Source organism: Zonotrichia albicollis, chromosome 7 (assembly GCF_047830755.1).
Source record: "Zonotrichia albicollis isolate bZonAlb1 chromosome 7, bZonAlb1.hap1, whole genome shotgun sequence".
In the NCBI taxonomy this organism is placed as follows: Eukaryota; Metazoa; Chordata; class Aves; order Passeriformes; family Passerellidae; genus Zonotrichia; species Zonotrichia albicollis.
In genome coordinates, this window is record NC_133825.1 from 27,109,235 (window position 1) to 27,126,421 (window position 17,187).

The 17,187-nt window shown below is 40.4% G+C and overlaps 1 protein-coding gene across 8 annotated transcripts in view; it reads right to left on the reverse strand.

Moving 5' to 3' along the window:
- Window positions 1-17,187, reverse strand: part of ZMIZ1 (zinc finger MIZ-type containing 1) — a 332,546-nt gene that overhangs the window by 110,828 nt on the left and 204,531 nt on the right. For all 8 annotated transcript variants that reach the window (XM_074544741.1, XM_026799542.2, XM_074544742.1 and 5 more), the window contains one exon: window positions 10,459-10,564. In XM_074544741.1, coding sequence (XP_074400842.1) covers window positions 10,459-10,564 — 106 coding nt within the window. The remainder of the gene's footprint in view (window positions 1-10,458; window positions 10,565-17,187) is intronic.

Below are 17,187 nucleotides of genomic sequence, written 5' to 3' on the forward strand. Positions count from 1 at the left end.
GCTGATGCACTGCCCCTGAGTGCCCTCTGCTCCCTTTGGTGGTTGGTCAGTGCCTCTGGGCACTCCAGGGCTCATCAGCTCCAATGGGATTCACCTGCTGCTCCCAGCTGTGCCCATTGGGGATGAGGCTCAGCCCAGTCCCACCCCAATTAACACAAAACTGCACCTACAAGACCCCACACCAAGCACACAGCTTCACACAATGCCCTTGATGTGACCCAGTGGCTCAGAGACAGGAGCTCCTTGAGCGACAGCTGTCACGCTGCTGCCACCACCCTGGCCAGGAGCTTCTGCTCCTTGATCACGGCAAGCTGGGAGCAATGATTGGCCACAAAGAATCAAATAAACACTGAATTTCCTCCAATCAAAGACTCTGTCTTTACCTATTATTCTTCCACACATTGAAAGAAATGAAAAGTATCTCTCTCTTTTGGAACATTTTTTTTCCTTCCATTTTGACAGTTGTTAGACCAAAATGTCAGTCTAGCTCTTCTCCAGCTCATCTTAGGTAATGAATGTCTAATTAGCTAAACTGCATAAAATTTTAAATCAGAATTTAAAATCAATTTACTGCCCTGTAAGACATGCTAGATTTTGTAGCAGAACAGAGAAAGGAGGCTTGCACAATTTTGCAACTAAGACTTAACAAAGGTCCTACCCAAATCTTTGGTTTTGCTCAAGACAGCACAACACTGACACGATTCCAGTTCCTCGCTACTTTTGCTTTGGTCAGGACAGTTACTGTAGCTACTGCTTATTATTTCAAACACATTTGGTTGTAATACTAGAAAACATCCAGAGCAAAATCCCTTTACTGCCTGCAATGGTATGTAGCTTTTCAAGGACCACTAGGTCCACTACAACATTGCTACTGGGAGACAGCAACTGTTATAAATTTCTGGCAATTAAACTCTCACAATCTTATTTTAGACCAGCAGTGCTTCATTTTTCACGCTGGAAACTTAGAGGTCTCTCTGGTTCTTTGCCTTAATTGAAATTGCTTCTGTAGTAAATACACTAAATAATTTCATTTTGTTTTTTCGGTGATGGAAAGACAGTATCTTCCAGAGTGAGCAAGATTAATGTCTTTTGGGTCTGACTCGGCAGTCATAAGGGAAACTATCACACATGAAACAAATACCCTGCTTTGTACACAGATGTTCACTGTTCAATTTATTTCCTCAGGAGCAACTCCTGTTCAGCTTCCTATTATTGAGTTCAGAGCCAAGTCAGTCATACTTGCCTTTAAAAATGTTTAAATTTATGCCTCCCTTGAGAACTTGCTTTAGAAGATGCACATTTTAAACCATTTTGTGAACCTGAAACTAAGGATCGATGTCTGTGTCTGCAGGTTAGAATCTACAGAGCCCTAAGCAGGGCATTGGGAAACAACAGCACAAGGCAGGCAGGATTTAAAAAACTGTAACTTTTTCTATCCACTGAAATTAGTAGCCCCAGCACACCTTAAGTGCAGGCATTTCTCAAAGAAATAAGGAATATATGGAATGAGGTTGAATTACTCATTAGTTTGATCACATATTTCATAGGAGCCAACATTCTGCATGAAATGCTACTGCTTTAAGTTTTGCTGAGAGTGAATCTCAGAAGTTGAGTAGATACTGAGTTCATACAAAACAAGAAGGAACACTGGTTCTTTGTAACAACGCCCATAAGAAATACATACAGCAGCAAAGCAGATACACGACTGAGATACCTAGACAGCTAAGAGTCAAAAATATTTCCTTAGGACTCTACAATATCCAGGCATCTCAATGCTCAGTCACTTTATCCTTCCATCACACTAGGAAATGTTATATATGAGCTTCAGCCCCAAAACCAACTGCAGCTATACGAAGTCTTTTAGTAGAGACACACTCACTGTCATGTATTAGTTTGTTGGGCTTGACACCCAGACTTTCCAAAAAGCCTGGTTTGGGTCACAAATGAGATTCAAACCAACTTATTTTTCGAGTTAGAGTCACACTTTTTGGAGTTTATTATTGCTAAGCTACTAAACTTCATGAGGAACATCTTATTTCTTCCATGTATTCCTCAAGTCAAGTGTTACTGATATCTGCTACAAAGCATGATTTACCTTACATGGAAGTGTCAGGAATAAAGTCTGGATTTATGGGGATATTCACAGAAGTTTCTCACAATGATGTGTACTGTTGCATTTTCACCAGAATACAAAAAAATAAAAAGGGAGTTATTTACCTTGGCATCCAGAAAACCCGCAGATAGGAGCAAATGTGATGGTTTTCTTTACATGTTTTACTGGAAAAAGCAGGTAGAGGCAAAACCAATCCATAAAAAGGAAGCAATCCAAAAGCCTCATCAAACATGAACATATTGACTTCTACTGAACTTCTCAAAAAACAGCTCATGTTATAAGGAACAATATGCATTTTTTTGGGAAGATATTACTTAAGAATTCTCTTCAAATCAATTTTCCTTTATTCTGTGGTCTTTCTTCTTGAATCCCCTCACACAAAATTGCACAAAGACTGATAGAAATTATAACTATCTCTGATGATGAATCTTTACGGTTTTTTGTTTATTCTTCACAGGTATTTAAATGTATTGTATCACATAAAACTTTTCCAAATACTGTGCTATCAGCACACTTTAACAGGTGTGCTTAAATAGGAGCATCAGAAAAGATGAAATAGAAACATTTTTTCAAAACTTTATCTATGGAAATCTCTTTTTAGAGAGAAATACTACATATAACATCTTACCTATTAATCATTGTGTTTTTCAGAGTATCATGTCTAGAGCACTCAGAGCAAGAACTTTTTTTAACAGTCTGACTCCATGCTGCATATGAGCCTGGAGGAATTCGGGCTGGATCTGAAAATGTGAGCAGTGGAATCTGAATTGTATTTAGGAAGTGAACTTGCTGTTCTTGGAGCTTGATGATCTGATCTATTCACACAGTTCATGCTTTTGTGGTTCAGCCCTCCAGCAGCACAAAAGCTCCCAGTGGAAGCCCCATGGATGTTGCTGTGCTCCTGTTCTCATAGCTGGACTCCTCACACACTTCTCTGAATGCCTCCAAGACACACAGGCTAACAAGAGAGCACACACAGGCACCGAGGGACATTTGGAGGCACTGCAGCTCAAAAGGGAACAAGCTTGGGACTGCTTGCTGTAAGCTGAGAAAAGGTAACTCGTAAAGGGCAAATGCCTTTCTAAGAGTTTGCTTTCTTCTCTCCCATGAATATATGCAGGCTTTCACAGCTGCCTCCCCTCTTACTTGCCATTTGTGACTTACCTCAACTTCAGAGGGAAGTTACTCAAAACAACATAAAATGAAAAATCAAAATTCACACCCAGACCAAGACCTAAGCTGTCTCTACTACCAAATCTTCAGCAGTTCTCAGCACATATGGAATCCCTGAAGCAGAAGACAGAAAACACTGATGGAGATCAACAGAATTCTTCTCTGGGGAATGCAAGTTCCAGTCCAAGTGGAAGTGTGTTGCACGCTTTAGGGAAAGATTCTTCCCAGGAATTGCATGATAAGTTAATGCACTACACATCAAATCTGCTGCAAAGAGAGCATTCAGGTAAGTACCAGCCTCAAGAAATCCAAGGCACAGACTAAGAAAACAGCAGAGCAAGCTTGTTGCTGTAGCTGAGTGTCCACAATTTCTTTAAGTGCTCTAGTAAAGGCATTAGAGCAAAAATGTTCCAACCTGGCAACAGTTTTACTGTGACATCTCTCAAAGTCAGAATTGGTACCATGGTAACAAGAACCAGTGAAATGTCAAAAAGAACAGGCCAGATACACCACCTGGTATTTTGGCTAGTCAGAATAAAGAAGCAGCAGCTCAGCCATGCAACCTCCTTTATTACCAGAGGTGTTCAAGTGCACAGTAGAACAGCGAATGCCAAAAATGAACTGAATTTTCACCAAAAAAAAACCTATCTACATTGATATGTTATGAGGTCCTCAAGCTTCCAGTGAAAATGAAGAGGAGTTGCCTAGCTACTAGGAGGATAATGAAAATCTGACACAAGTATGATCATGTTTCCCATGAGCAGAAGGCAGATCAAATGCATGAGGAGCAGACCTCTCAGGAAGGGAACAAGAACAACCCAAACAAATAAGGCCCAGTGGGGAAAAGCTTCTCATTCTGCAGGCTCTTAACCTCAACATGTTTGAGAGCGGACTACTGACATGTCTGCCATGTGTCAAGCCAACCTGACAGAGGCTCAAGGTACAGGATATAATTGCAAAACTGCAGGTCTGACAGAGCTTTGCTCTCTGAGTGAACTCATGGGTGGGACAAATGTGTGAAGGCCAGTGCGCCTTTTCTGCAGCCAACCTAAACTGGCTGCCAGAGACTACACACATTCATGCTGCTTGCCACCAAGCAGCTCTACTGACTGCTTCCTTTTGGTCAAGGGAAGTTGCCCTTCAACTTCACTAAGTGAATGCCCTATCAACTTAAGTGAAACTAATACCACTAACCCCACAATCTAAATGGATTAAGATTTAATTACTCATTTATTTGTAGTATCCATACTATAAATCATTAGGAAAGAAAGACTTAGTTGCAACAAAGGTTGTATCCTTCCAATGTATGTGCCAGAACAGAATTATTTTATCTGTACGACAACAAAGTGTCCCAGCTAAAGCCACGGCTCTGTTGCACTGCATAACTACCTACAGAGGAAGAGGTAGATTCTGTACTGCATGATACTGAATTTAATTAAATGAGATAAATAAAAGTGAGATGGAAGGCATATTATTATCCTTGCTTCAAAAATAAAGAACTACAAAACTGAGAACAAAGCAGGCAAGGGCACACAGTGAGAATCTGTGCTAAGAGCAGGGAAGTGAACTTAGAGATCACCTGAAATGTAGTCAGCTTTCAATACCAAAGGCTGTTTCAGAAGGTATCAGCTGCAAGACAATAATACCTTTATTTTAATGAGAATTGTCAAGTGGATGGTTTTAGGAGACCAACTCTAACTACCAATGGATTAGGTATCTGCATGGAAATGTAGTAGAAATTTAGGACAACACAGATAAAAGGCTCTTAACCAGCTTCCCAGCTACATCAAGAACCACATTACACAACTTCATACACTGAATGTCATCTTTAAAAAGGCTCTTTCACTTTTCCATTTTCCTTTGCTCTGCTCCATCCCTCTCCACTGTCATTCTAGCTGAAAATATTTTTTAAATGGAACTACCCTAATAATTCTGAATTCCCCACCTATTTCAGTGTTTTATTCAATTTACAGCATTATGTTTTTGTGTCAATACCATACTGTAGTGTAATAGCTCTTCTTGTTCTGAGAAGAGTTGTTCATTTGTTAGTACTTACATACATTTTGTAACTCTGCTCAGCTTTCACTTCACAAACAACCCAAGCTTTATGCTGGTCTCATAAAGCTGCTTACTTATTCTTATCAGCCACTCTCCTAAGTGCAGATACAGCATCTGCATTTCTTCTCCAGTCGTATAAGACCATTTTGACTTGACTTGCTGGAAATCTTTGGTGTGAGGCATGAGACTGACAATTTATATGCTGTTTCTTTCCTAACACAGGCCTGTCAATCATTTGGTCCCTTCAAGTTGGAGGGATGCCATCAGCCTTGGCTGGAGTAATTTCTATTCTATACTTGTAATCCTTTCAGCCACCTTGCCTTGCCTCCACAGATAATGTGAACATTATTACTGGAAACTTAGTAAAAGTGTTAATCTAGCCCTATGGTCCCCCCTGATCTAGAGGTCATCCTTACTTTCTACCTTTTTATTCATTCACATTATGGCATCATTTCTTCTCTCCTTTTATATAATTTCTGGGAGTTTGATTTGATAATACACCAAAATACTCTTTGCCCAATCTCTACTATTGCTTTGAAAATGTATCCTGATCAGGATGTACCTTCAGACTCAGTATCTTGTCCAGTAATGTTTTAACACCTCCATTTGCCAGCACTCTCACTGCAAATATCCCTGTTAACCCAGGGCCCAATTTAATTACAGCTTTGGCATTCTACTCACAAGAACAGCCCTCTTATATCACAGCTTCAGTACAATGACTGAAGCTAAAGAACTGAAACCCCAATAATACAGAGTCCACAAATACAATGAAGTTTTAGTGCATACTTCATATAAAATCAAGATTATTAAATAATACTGCTCTTGAGAAGTGAAATCAGAAGCACACCAAGCACAGCCTAAGGGACTGAAAGCAAAGTGATATCAAAAAAGGTTGTTATTTCTGCTATCAAACAGCCAACATTTGGCTGCCCGTCCAGGCTATCACAGCATTTGTTTGCTGTAGCTGCTCAGTGCCTGCTAAAGTACCTTTTCTGCACAGTTCTGCCCTCAGGCTTCTTCCTTCCTCTCTCTCTTTACAGAGATAGTGAACACTGTCCTTTTCCGACAAAGCTCCCTGTATGATCTCATCCTGTCGTCCCCTTGTCTGGCCTCAGCTTGGCCTCCTGACAAAAGCAAAACTAGAAAAGTAGCTACAAGAGCCATAAAGTTCAGTAGCTCAATAAAGTACCTTAAAAAAAAAAACAACTCAGAACAGAAAATTGTTCTCTCTCTTTCTCTTCCAGCCCCCCTATTTTTTTTTAGTAAACACTGTAACTGCTGAACTCCACCTTATTTGAACAGTTAAAAGAAAGCTACCCAATGACTTAAAATCTTCTACAGGAAGGACAAAAGCATCAGATATGCTGAGAAAACGTCCAAGCAAACACTGTTCAGAGAGAAAGGATTCAGGTTTAAGGAAGAAAAGCCAGAATACATAAACACCTATGCACTCACATACTAAGAGCAACTCAGGTTTCTGCAGTCTGGAAGCAAATGAGCAAGCAGCCAACCTGCTGGGCCATTCCCCATAGGTGTCACAACAAGGCAAAGGAATTTGCAGTGGAAGGTCTGGGGAGCAGCTGTCACCAAAAGAGACACATATATTTTTAAAGGCTTTGTCATTTGTCTTCAGGGTGGGAAATGCTGTGTTTGACCTCCTGCTGAGGCTGCTGCCCTGCTGCAGCAGCACAGGCTGGAAGAATAAAAGGCAGCAGCTATTATTTCAGGTACAAACACCAGAAAGCAGAGACAAAAGGCACAGTCATTAAATCGTCATTTCTATTTAAAAACACGCAGGGCAACTTATTAATACTTTTCATGCTGCATGAACCGCCCCCCTAGGCATTCTCCAAAACAATTTGTATTAGCTAATTGCTAACTATCTCAATGACCAAGTAAAACAACACCAAAAAGCACATCAAACACTGTCTTGGCAACACCAATCAATCCTGGATGGGAGAAGCCAAGGACCTGACAGCTCTTGGTCAGGTGCCCTGCCCTTCCCCACCCAGCTGCAGCCTCCTGCCCTCCCTGCCTGGACTCTGCTGTGCCATCTGCACCTCCCTTCCAGCTTAGCAGGGAGGCACCACCAGAACAGCTCAAACCAGCTGGGATGAAACAGCATGAGGACATTTCCAAGAACCATGGGGTGGTTTTCCCACAGAGTTGAGCCAATTTGGCAGCTGGATGCTCTGCCCTCCAGCCTCAGGCTCCAGCCCACTTCCATCAGGGATAAGTGAGATCCCCAGGTGCTGTCATGGGGACCCTGACTCTCCTGGGGCCCCGCAGAGACACAGCTCAGGGAGCAGTCAAACAGGAAAGAAGCCATGCCAGCAAAAGCTCTTCTGCCAGAGAGCTCCCTGAATGAGCTTAGGGTGGGAATTCTGGGGAACAGAAGCTGGATACTGGTTACACTGGGTCAGGCATCTGTGCCATCCAGCAGACCTGAGGGACACTGGGCTGCAGGGCTCCACCTGCTCCACACAGCAGAGCTGCCAAGGCTGCCAGCCACCACTGCCAGGCCCCTCCAGGCTCCCAGCCTGCAGGACATCCCTCAACATCCCTTGTCCCCAGCTGTAAGGAGGTACCAACAGTGGATGGCCCTTGAAAGGATTTGGTGCAATTATTTTCCCCAATGTTCACCTACTCAAATATGTTTTAATTAGAAAGTCTCTTTTTTTCTCCAAGCATTTAAGAATGTCAGACACTAAACAACATGGATTAAAAATGTTTCCAGAGCAATCCCATTGGCAGCATTAAATTCATACTTGGAGGAATGAATGCAAACCATTGTAAATTCCCCTTAAGCCTGGAGGAAGGGAAAAACAAATTCTTATTCATTAAAATTAATGCCATTTGATATCTACATCAGGGATTTCTGCAGGAATGTGACTGGAAGAAGTGTTGAAGGTGTCTTTCATTAGATACAAAAGAAAACAGAAGGAGTTTCTCAAAACAACCTGCAAGCATCCCTGACAACAACTTAAGCAAGTCACAAAAAGCAGCTTTCAATGAAGCACACTCTCTACAAGCAAAGCAAAGGACAAGCACAACATTTTTACCAAAACTGAACGAAGGAGCAGAGTCACTGCTGTATGAGAAATCAGGAAATATTAATGCACTCTGATGTGGAAAATAACCCTTTAAAACAAGTCTGTGTGTTCTGAAATGACCTCACATTTGTAATCCCAGTCTGTCAGTCTTTCAAAGCTGCCTATTCAAGGATGTAGCTCTCAGAGCCCCTATGTGAATGTGACTTCCTTAGAGTAGGGGCTATATGGGAAATTTCACAAAATATGTTATGGTATGCCCCAAAATATGAGTATTTAACACAGATAGTAAGAGCACAAAATGCATAGTGTAGATGGGCATGATGAAACCCCAGGAAGACCTGGTGAAACAACTGTACACACAGTAAAACCAAAGTAGTTGTGAAACCAAATATTTAAGGTTATTGAAAATAAATTACTTCTATATACAACTGAGAAATAGGAAGTAAAGGACTGAGAAGGGTTTTAGAATATATCAAGTGAAGAACATGTGATTTACCAGCTTTCCCTGTATTCTATCAATTAAAAAGGGAAAGAGTGAACTCTGTATAGAGCGCTAAGTTAAAGAGAAATCTCACATGTGTTCCTCAAAAGAAGTAATTACTGGTAGAAATCAAACACTGACATTGGATTTTTCTAGACCATGATGACTGACCAGCAGTTCTCAAGCCTACTCTCTCAGTGAGCCCTAAAGGAAAAGAACTGCAACATCTGACTCTCCACCTCACCTCCTCTAACACACTGATGGAGAGATACATCAGGAAGAATTAGTAAGAGGGGGGGAAAAACTAATTTTTAAAAGAAAATTTAATGCTGTCATAGGTGGGAATTCTTCCTTGATAAGCTTTGAAAAAAAAAAAAAAACCAAACAACCAAGAAGATATGTGATAGCTAACTAATGGATAAACTTAATAGGAAGTCAGAAAAAAGAGGCATTGTGCTTGGTCAACAGAATGTTTTATCCTCCACACAGTTTTCCTGGATGAAAACCAGACAGCTTATTCAACATTTAGTAAGATTAATGGTTCCTTCACATACAAAAAAAAAATAAAACAGTAAGTCCAGTGAATATGCTTTGATGTGAAAGTCACTTTTGCATGAGGAACTGCTTAGAACACTTAGGACAAAAGGTAGCCATGTTTGGGCTGATAAAAACTGAAAAGGAAGATGAAAAGAAATATTAACACCCAATCAGTTGGCCAAAAGTCATTGTTTTGGAAGAAGTTAACCTTTCCTGATGTTCCAAAATGAGGACTGCATACCAGTTTAGTACTAAGCAGAAAAGTTATCCACGCTCAGTCTGGAATGAAACAATTATCTTCCTGTTTTCCAAGCCAGTGAACATTATGTTGACATTCATCAGCTAAGAGAAGGAGAACCAGAATTAAATGCTCCAGTTAAATCAAACATGTGAGAAGCAGAAAGACCCTTAAGTGCATTTTCTACATATCTAGAAGGAGCAATGGCAATACATCATGATCAAATATTGCTACTTGATCAGAGACCTGTAACAGATTATTGCTGTAAAATACTGGAAAAATGGCTACTTGTTACTACAGCACTAGAATTACTACCTACTCTTGGCTCAAAACTGTAATTCTAAGGACTAGATGTACAAGGAACCATGGTACTTATTTGCACAGGCACATGAAGTCAAGGAGTACGAGTTTTGCAATAGATATACCAGGGAGTGCAGAATGGATGTGAAAGATTTAGAGGTTGACACATGACAGAAAATCAATGGTTTACCGAGACAGAGGGGTCTGAGTATGTTCATTCCCACCATGAAATTACTAAACATCTGTGCTTCTGGAAGCAGCATTTCATCCATGAGATCAAATAGGGCAACAAACAGTTCTAGCTGGGGAAAATATAAATTTCCAAAGTCACATATCCTCAGAAGAGCATGCCATTGAAATGCTAAAAGCAACAGAGCTATAAGCACCAAATACGTGTTTGCTTCTGGTTTTGTTCTTTTACAGAACGCAAGACAGTCATAGGTAGCATTTTTTACAGAATATGATCATTTGAGAATCAACAATACATCAAAAAAGCTTTTCCTACCAGCTGATTTTGGAGTGAATTTGTCCCTGTTGGCTGCACATACTGCCAGTAGCCTGTATCCAAGATCCAAGTCAAATCCTTGCTGAGCTGCCACTCGACTTACCACCTGCAGAGGGAAAGACAGAAAGCTTCATTAGGGGTTACTTGAGCTCTTGACAAAGTGACATTAACCTGCTTAACAGCACTAATGTTTGACATCTGAATCTGCTGCAAGAGCACAGTAAAACATGGTATGAGGCAGTGCTCCCCAGTAGTTTCCAACACAAGCACAATGAACTGAGCACAGGAGTATTCTGGTGATCCAATTATTTGACCACCTGTCAGAAGAAAGGCCTGGTAGTTCCATGAAAATTGGAGAGACAAAAGCCAGAAGAAATAATAGAAGAGCAATGTATGTAAAGATTGTATAGAATACACCTTAATGCATTTGAGATGTGAGGATGAGAAATCCTCAGTCTCTCCCTCTGTTGTACAGTTCCTGCCCTGCTCCCAAGGGCAGTGCCCAGGTCCTCTAGGTTAAAATGCCCGCTCCACACTGCTGGGCAGGGTTGTCCTACACTGTGCTCAGTGTCACAGTTGCTGCATTTCAACAATACTGTATTGGGAAGCACATTTGCCACAGTTTTAGAATGAACAGGCCTGTGCAAGAAGCATTTGCCAAACGTTAAATTAGGGTAAGACTGCTGTTGCTGTTGACTGATCTAGAAGAACTAGCAAAACCAGGCAAATTGAAGACAGTAGTCAAGGACAAAAAGCAGTCAACTGTTTCTCCAAGCCAGCAACCCAGCTATCAGCCAAGAATGTATCCTCTTAAAATCTGCACAGCACAAACACAATCCCACAGTCATTCTGCCAAATGATGCTAAAGTTATACACAGCACAGCTTTTCTATTGCCTTCCAGTGGCACATGATGACTTCAGACTCAGAGGCACAGATAAAACAGATTATTCTTAACAGTGCCATTACTTCTTTCCATTAAAACAATGAAGGAACTCCACAAGGGCAGAGCACCATTTCCTGAGGCAAAAGAAAGTCCCTATCTTTAACAGCTTACAGTACAAGAAAATATCATTCTCCCACCCTTTCTTCATCTGAAAGCTTCTTTCTTAATGGATGACACTGCAATTATGTGTGTCCAGGACTGCAAAAAGCAACAGTATGGAAGAGAGTGAAGAACTAATGTATGTGTTAGTTAAACATTATCTTATACTTTTTCCAATATATCCACTTTTCCTAATTGTTAATTAAGAACCAAATTTATTTCTTAAAAAAGAATTAACACGAATGAAGTTCCCAGGTAGATTTTTTTGTTCTGTGCTCCTGTTCATTTAAAAATTAGATGCTCATAAGACTTAATCTGCGGGAGTGTTCTCTTCCTAAATTTAACCCTTCCAATCTCAAAACTGAGAAGAGAGCTTCAGGGAAAATAAATGAAAATTGAGGATGACCAATACAGTAATACACATATACTGTTTTATCACATTTCTTTACAACTACAGCTTTTAGATAGAAAACTGAAAAGGAATAAAGTAAAAGAAATAATGCATTTTTTTTTTGATAAACAAAAAACATTTCCAGTTTGGTAGATCAGCCTTTAATCCTTTACTTTTAGAAGTCCTGGCTAAGACTCTAGGTCCAAACTTGCAAAATTAAGAAAAAAATAATAATTTTTAAAAATTAATAAAAACCCACCCAGAAAACCATTAAAAACAGAAAAACAAGAGGAGAATATGATATGTCATATTTCATGCAAAAATAGCGATAGGAGTGAAGACTGGTGGGCTGCCATGAGATCTGGAAAACACTTACATACTTGGAAATCTGTTTCCCTTTTCTACTTCCAGTATCACTGTACTTCAGCCACCCAATAGTAGATATGGGGGGTGGGGGATGATGAGAAGAAAACAGAAAAAAAGCTCTTCTGATAAACCCAAAACCACACCTTGCAAAAGGCTCCTGAGAACAATGTCTCATTAATGTACAAACATTATTTAAACTCCTTTAGCCATCGTGTATTCTCCCATCACAGAGGAACAATTTCAGAGTGCTAATCAAGTCTGTAAAACAATAGAGAAAGGTCCCTCCCATTTTCTGTTTTGAAATAGCATATAAACTTTAAACCTTTTATTTTGAAGCTGGAGAAAGGCAGATAGACCTGGCCATCAGTGAGCACACAGCAACTCAGAAAATGCATTGGCTGCTTATATATTCTTAATTTGTTTTAATACATGAAGCTACAAATCCTGAGGCTGTCCTAGCAAGAGGCCAAATCACTACTCTCAACTGACATATTGCTAATTATGGAAAAATTCTACGAAGTAACTCAGGAAACAGAGAGAACTGTAAAACCCACAAAAGCCAAGTTCTGCTTCCCCTGTCTTCACTGAACACACTGCAGAGCCTTGGTCAGTGCAGTCCTAACCACAGGCTGACTCCTAACTTTCTATTCTCCCACATCACATCAGTTTCGTTTTCTTCATTTCTCCTGCCAGAGGAGCAGTGCCATGAAGCTCAGAGGGGTGGAAAGCAGAGATTTCCAGAGCGGGCAGCCCAAGGCTGAGCACACCCCGATGGGCACAGCCCTGCCTGGCAGCTCCCACCTCCTGGTGGCTGAGGCAGCGCCCCAGCAAACACCACACAAGGACTGAGCATGAGAAGGCAGAATCTGAACTTGACAGTGTGCAGAGGTCAGCCACTCAAACTGTTACTTACTTCTTCATACCAGGTGTGAGGGAAAACAAATTGGAAATTTGGATTAGCAAAAACAAAATTTAAAAAACAATAATGTAACTTTGAAAGAAAGTGCTTCCACTGACAAACTGCACAAAAAGTCCCTTCTTTCTCTCAAAAGAAACTTAATAGAAAGCAGATATTTCTAATAAAATTTCTGTTTTGCTAAGAGCCATTTTCCATCTACAGTTTTCTTGTATGCACTCCATTAAATGCAGGAAGAGGGTCTATTAAACAAACTGGTGGACTTGTGTTCGAGAAGGCTTTCTCTGGTCCCTTCTGCCTCAGCTTGCTCAACATGAATAGGGCAGTACACATCTATTTCCTTTACAAGGAATGGTTAGGGCAACTATGGTAAGTGCTTACAGCATTGCAGAATGAACTCATGGTTGAACACATGGTGCCAGCTGCATCTTGTCTGAATTTACCTAACAAGGCTTAAAAATATTTGCATTGACTGTATTTCAAATTTTTCTTTTAACTGTGACAGGTCAAAGACTTTTATTTCAAAATTAAGGTCAACAGAACAGATCATACATCCTCCTTCCAAGACCCTATTTCAGGTTGTCTACAATTCAAGTCAGACATGGCTCACTTGGTACTTGGCAAACTTTTCTCTGTATGCAAGGGACCCCTGGCTTTTTAAACAGACAATGACAATTCTCAGAAACAAGATGACAAATGCATCATAGGAGCACGATCCACAGAACGCAAAGAAACAGCTACAAGACATTTGGCAAGTTTAATATATTCAGGCCAGCAGATCCTGGTGAAATTTACCTTTGAGTGCCTCAAAAGAATTTACCTGGACAAACAGTGTAACTGCTAATGATTATCTTCAGAAATTGATTCAAGACAGACAGCTTGGAGATGTACCAAATCTAGTTTTAAGATTGTAAAAGGTGACTCTCAGGAAGTACATATACCCAGAGAGACAACAAAAGCAGGTATTAAAGAAGTACTAGGTGAGCAATACAGATCATCATGAGTACATCACAAGTTACCATATCTTTAATATGTCTTTTGACACTGTCTTATGTAACACTATTGTAACAAGGGAATATACCCCAGACGACAGAGGTATACATTTCACTCATATTATTAATTACTAGTCCTTTGTCAAATTATAACTTGTGCTTGTTACAGCTAATTTCTATGTACTTAGTCCTGACTTGGACAATGACAGAGTCAACTGCAAAACCTCTAGGTGGTTTTGCAGGCAAAAGAGTCTGCAAACACCTAACAGGAGAGGGTAAGAGTTTAAAATTACAATTATAACCAGGAAAAAAGTTGCAAAAATGAGACTGAAGTCACACATGAAATACTACAGATCAGAACGAAAGAAAAATTAAATGCCTAAATAGAAAATTAGGAACAGATATTCATCTTCTCAGTGTATATGTGACTCACTGGGAAAATGTTTGAAGTATTAAAAATCAACTGGCACTGGAAAGACCTACCTATCATTCTCTGGCTTTTGGAGGGTAAGGGGATTTATAGTAGACCAGACTGTATCTGTATCACATCCTGGCTTGGAGAAATAGAGTAGACAGCAAGGTCCCTTAGGTCTGTCCCAAGCCAAACCTCAGTGATTCCAGACACCTGATGCCTACTGGAGCCATCCCGCTCAGCCCGAACTCTGTCCCAGGAATTCTAACACATTTGAAACCTTCTGTGATTTCAGCCTTATTCAGGTACCTGCGCAGATCAGATGGGATCAAGGCAGCAATTTCAATAATCCATTAAATGTTATGGCTAAGGGATCATGATACCATTTGCAAACATACTCTTTCTCTAGGTACAAATTCAAATCCAGTGTATCAGCAAAAACTCGGACAGTGTGTAGCTGGTACCATGTGTTCAACATGACTTCATTCTGCAATGCTGTAAGAACTTATCTTACTTGACCTACCCATACATAACAAAGCATTCCATTGAAAAGCAGTCTATTAAAGAAAAAAACAACAGACATAATTTCCAGTACCACAACCATAAATTGAGATCACCGTCCTTTGTCATGGGTGACAGAGATGCTTGGCCAGCTCAAGGTTCAACATCTAATATTTCTTTATGTTATTTTACAATAATGTTCCAGACAGCTAGACTTTATAAAAGCTAGCCTATTTCATAAACACACTTGCAACACCTAGTTTTATTTAAATTTTGATAGGGCATTAACAGCTATTTTAAGCTGTGTTTAAGGGAATATATACCCTATCTGCCAACAAACATTATTATAACATCAAATGCCAGTAAGAAAATCTGATCACTTCAAACCTCTGAAATCTTTAATCTGAATAATTCAGATAAACAGCTTTCAAAAAGGAGACATTGCATTCACTGTCTGTGACTCAGCTCTGCAGAGATCCAGATGTCTGAACTCTCAGGGTCATTGACAGTGAGGAGAAAATGATGAGAGTGAGGTTTTAATTACATGAAAAGCAGACAAATATGGCTACCAGCATCTTTTCTTTGCTGAATTTACCTTCAGTATTTCTCCCTCCTCCCCCCGCCTCCTTTCTCCTTTTGCAAGGCTAAGGAGCTTCACCACGGAGCTTCAGTCCCTGCCCTGCTTGTCATCACCCCACTAAGTACTGGAACAATGTGGCTCTCAACCTAACAGCCCTGTTAATCAAGAGAGCTACACGACTGCTTATTTCTAAACTCCCTTCCCATTATGTTGCACTTTCAATGAAACTCTTAACTAGCAGCAGTCAAGAGCACTCCCCCCTGCTGGCATCAGAATGAATTTTACCAATTCAATTTGCTGGTTGCTCAAAACTAAAAATGCCAGCTGATTGCTAGTTCAGACGGCTCCGTGTTCAGCCACTTGTGCATACTTGAAATTATCTGAATGCAGTTTGAAGACTACAGCAGAAATTTTGTAATTAGAATTCTGCAATGTAGATGGTAATTTTTCCCCCTCAGTAACACACAAAGATCAGATAAACAGGAAGCAAATTGAGGAATTTTGCAACATGAATAGTGATCTGCCTCAAACAGGAAAAAAAAAAAAAAAGGGTAGGAAAAGGAGGAAAAAATCTGTGATCTGAAGTCCTGATCTGATGAGACTCTTACAATCCAGTTGTAGAAGGGCTGCCTCAACAATAGAGACAATCAAAGCAAGTCAGGGAAGTAATATATATCACTAAATAGTTTCTTGCCTTTGATGCTTGAAAACAGACATTAAGTAGGTTCTGGTAATATAAGAGACTTTATAGAGTCCTTGTATTCAAATTAAGAGGTTTCTTAAAAATTATTTCCCACTCTATAAGGTGGATAAAGGCCATATTTGCAAAGTAAGACAAGCCAGTATGCCTGCCATGTACTTTGTGATGCTTCCTGCAATGGTGACATAACTCATGCAGAATAAGGGTATCTCCTCCTGTACATCCTCTTCCTCTCTGCATGTCTCTATCCACCACAAACATCGAAGAGAAGGTCACTATACTCAACCCTCTCCACTGAAAATTGTCCCAGAGGAAAAGAGGCAGGGACTGTGCTGTAATTAAAGCAGCTGATCACTGGGTCACTGCAGTACTGCTGCCACCTGAGTCCTGGCACACTCTGAACAGTGATTTGCATCAAACACACACTGCTCATACAGAGTGACAAGGGAATTCCAGAAACACTTCACTTTGGAGAGCAGGGATCTCGATGAGTTTTAGATAACCCATGACAAGCCTACCAAAGTTGAGGTTAAAAGGGCTTCAGGAGAGCACAAAGTGAAAGGACAAGCAGTAACACAGTTATTTGGTAGCACTCAGAGCTGCTGGGAAGCAGAGTGTTCTGTGCCTGGCGGCTGTTCCCTGGCAGTACAGCACGTACACAGCCCTGGAGTGCTGTGCTACTCTGCAAACACACAGCTCTGTGTTCAACAGATGCCTGGAGAGCATGATGGGAGCAGGATTTCTTCCACGTGAGGTTTTTGCTCTGGAAGTCTTGGATAAAAAGAGTAAATGTAACATTTCTAGGGCTCTCATGGGCAGCTGCAACCT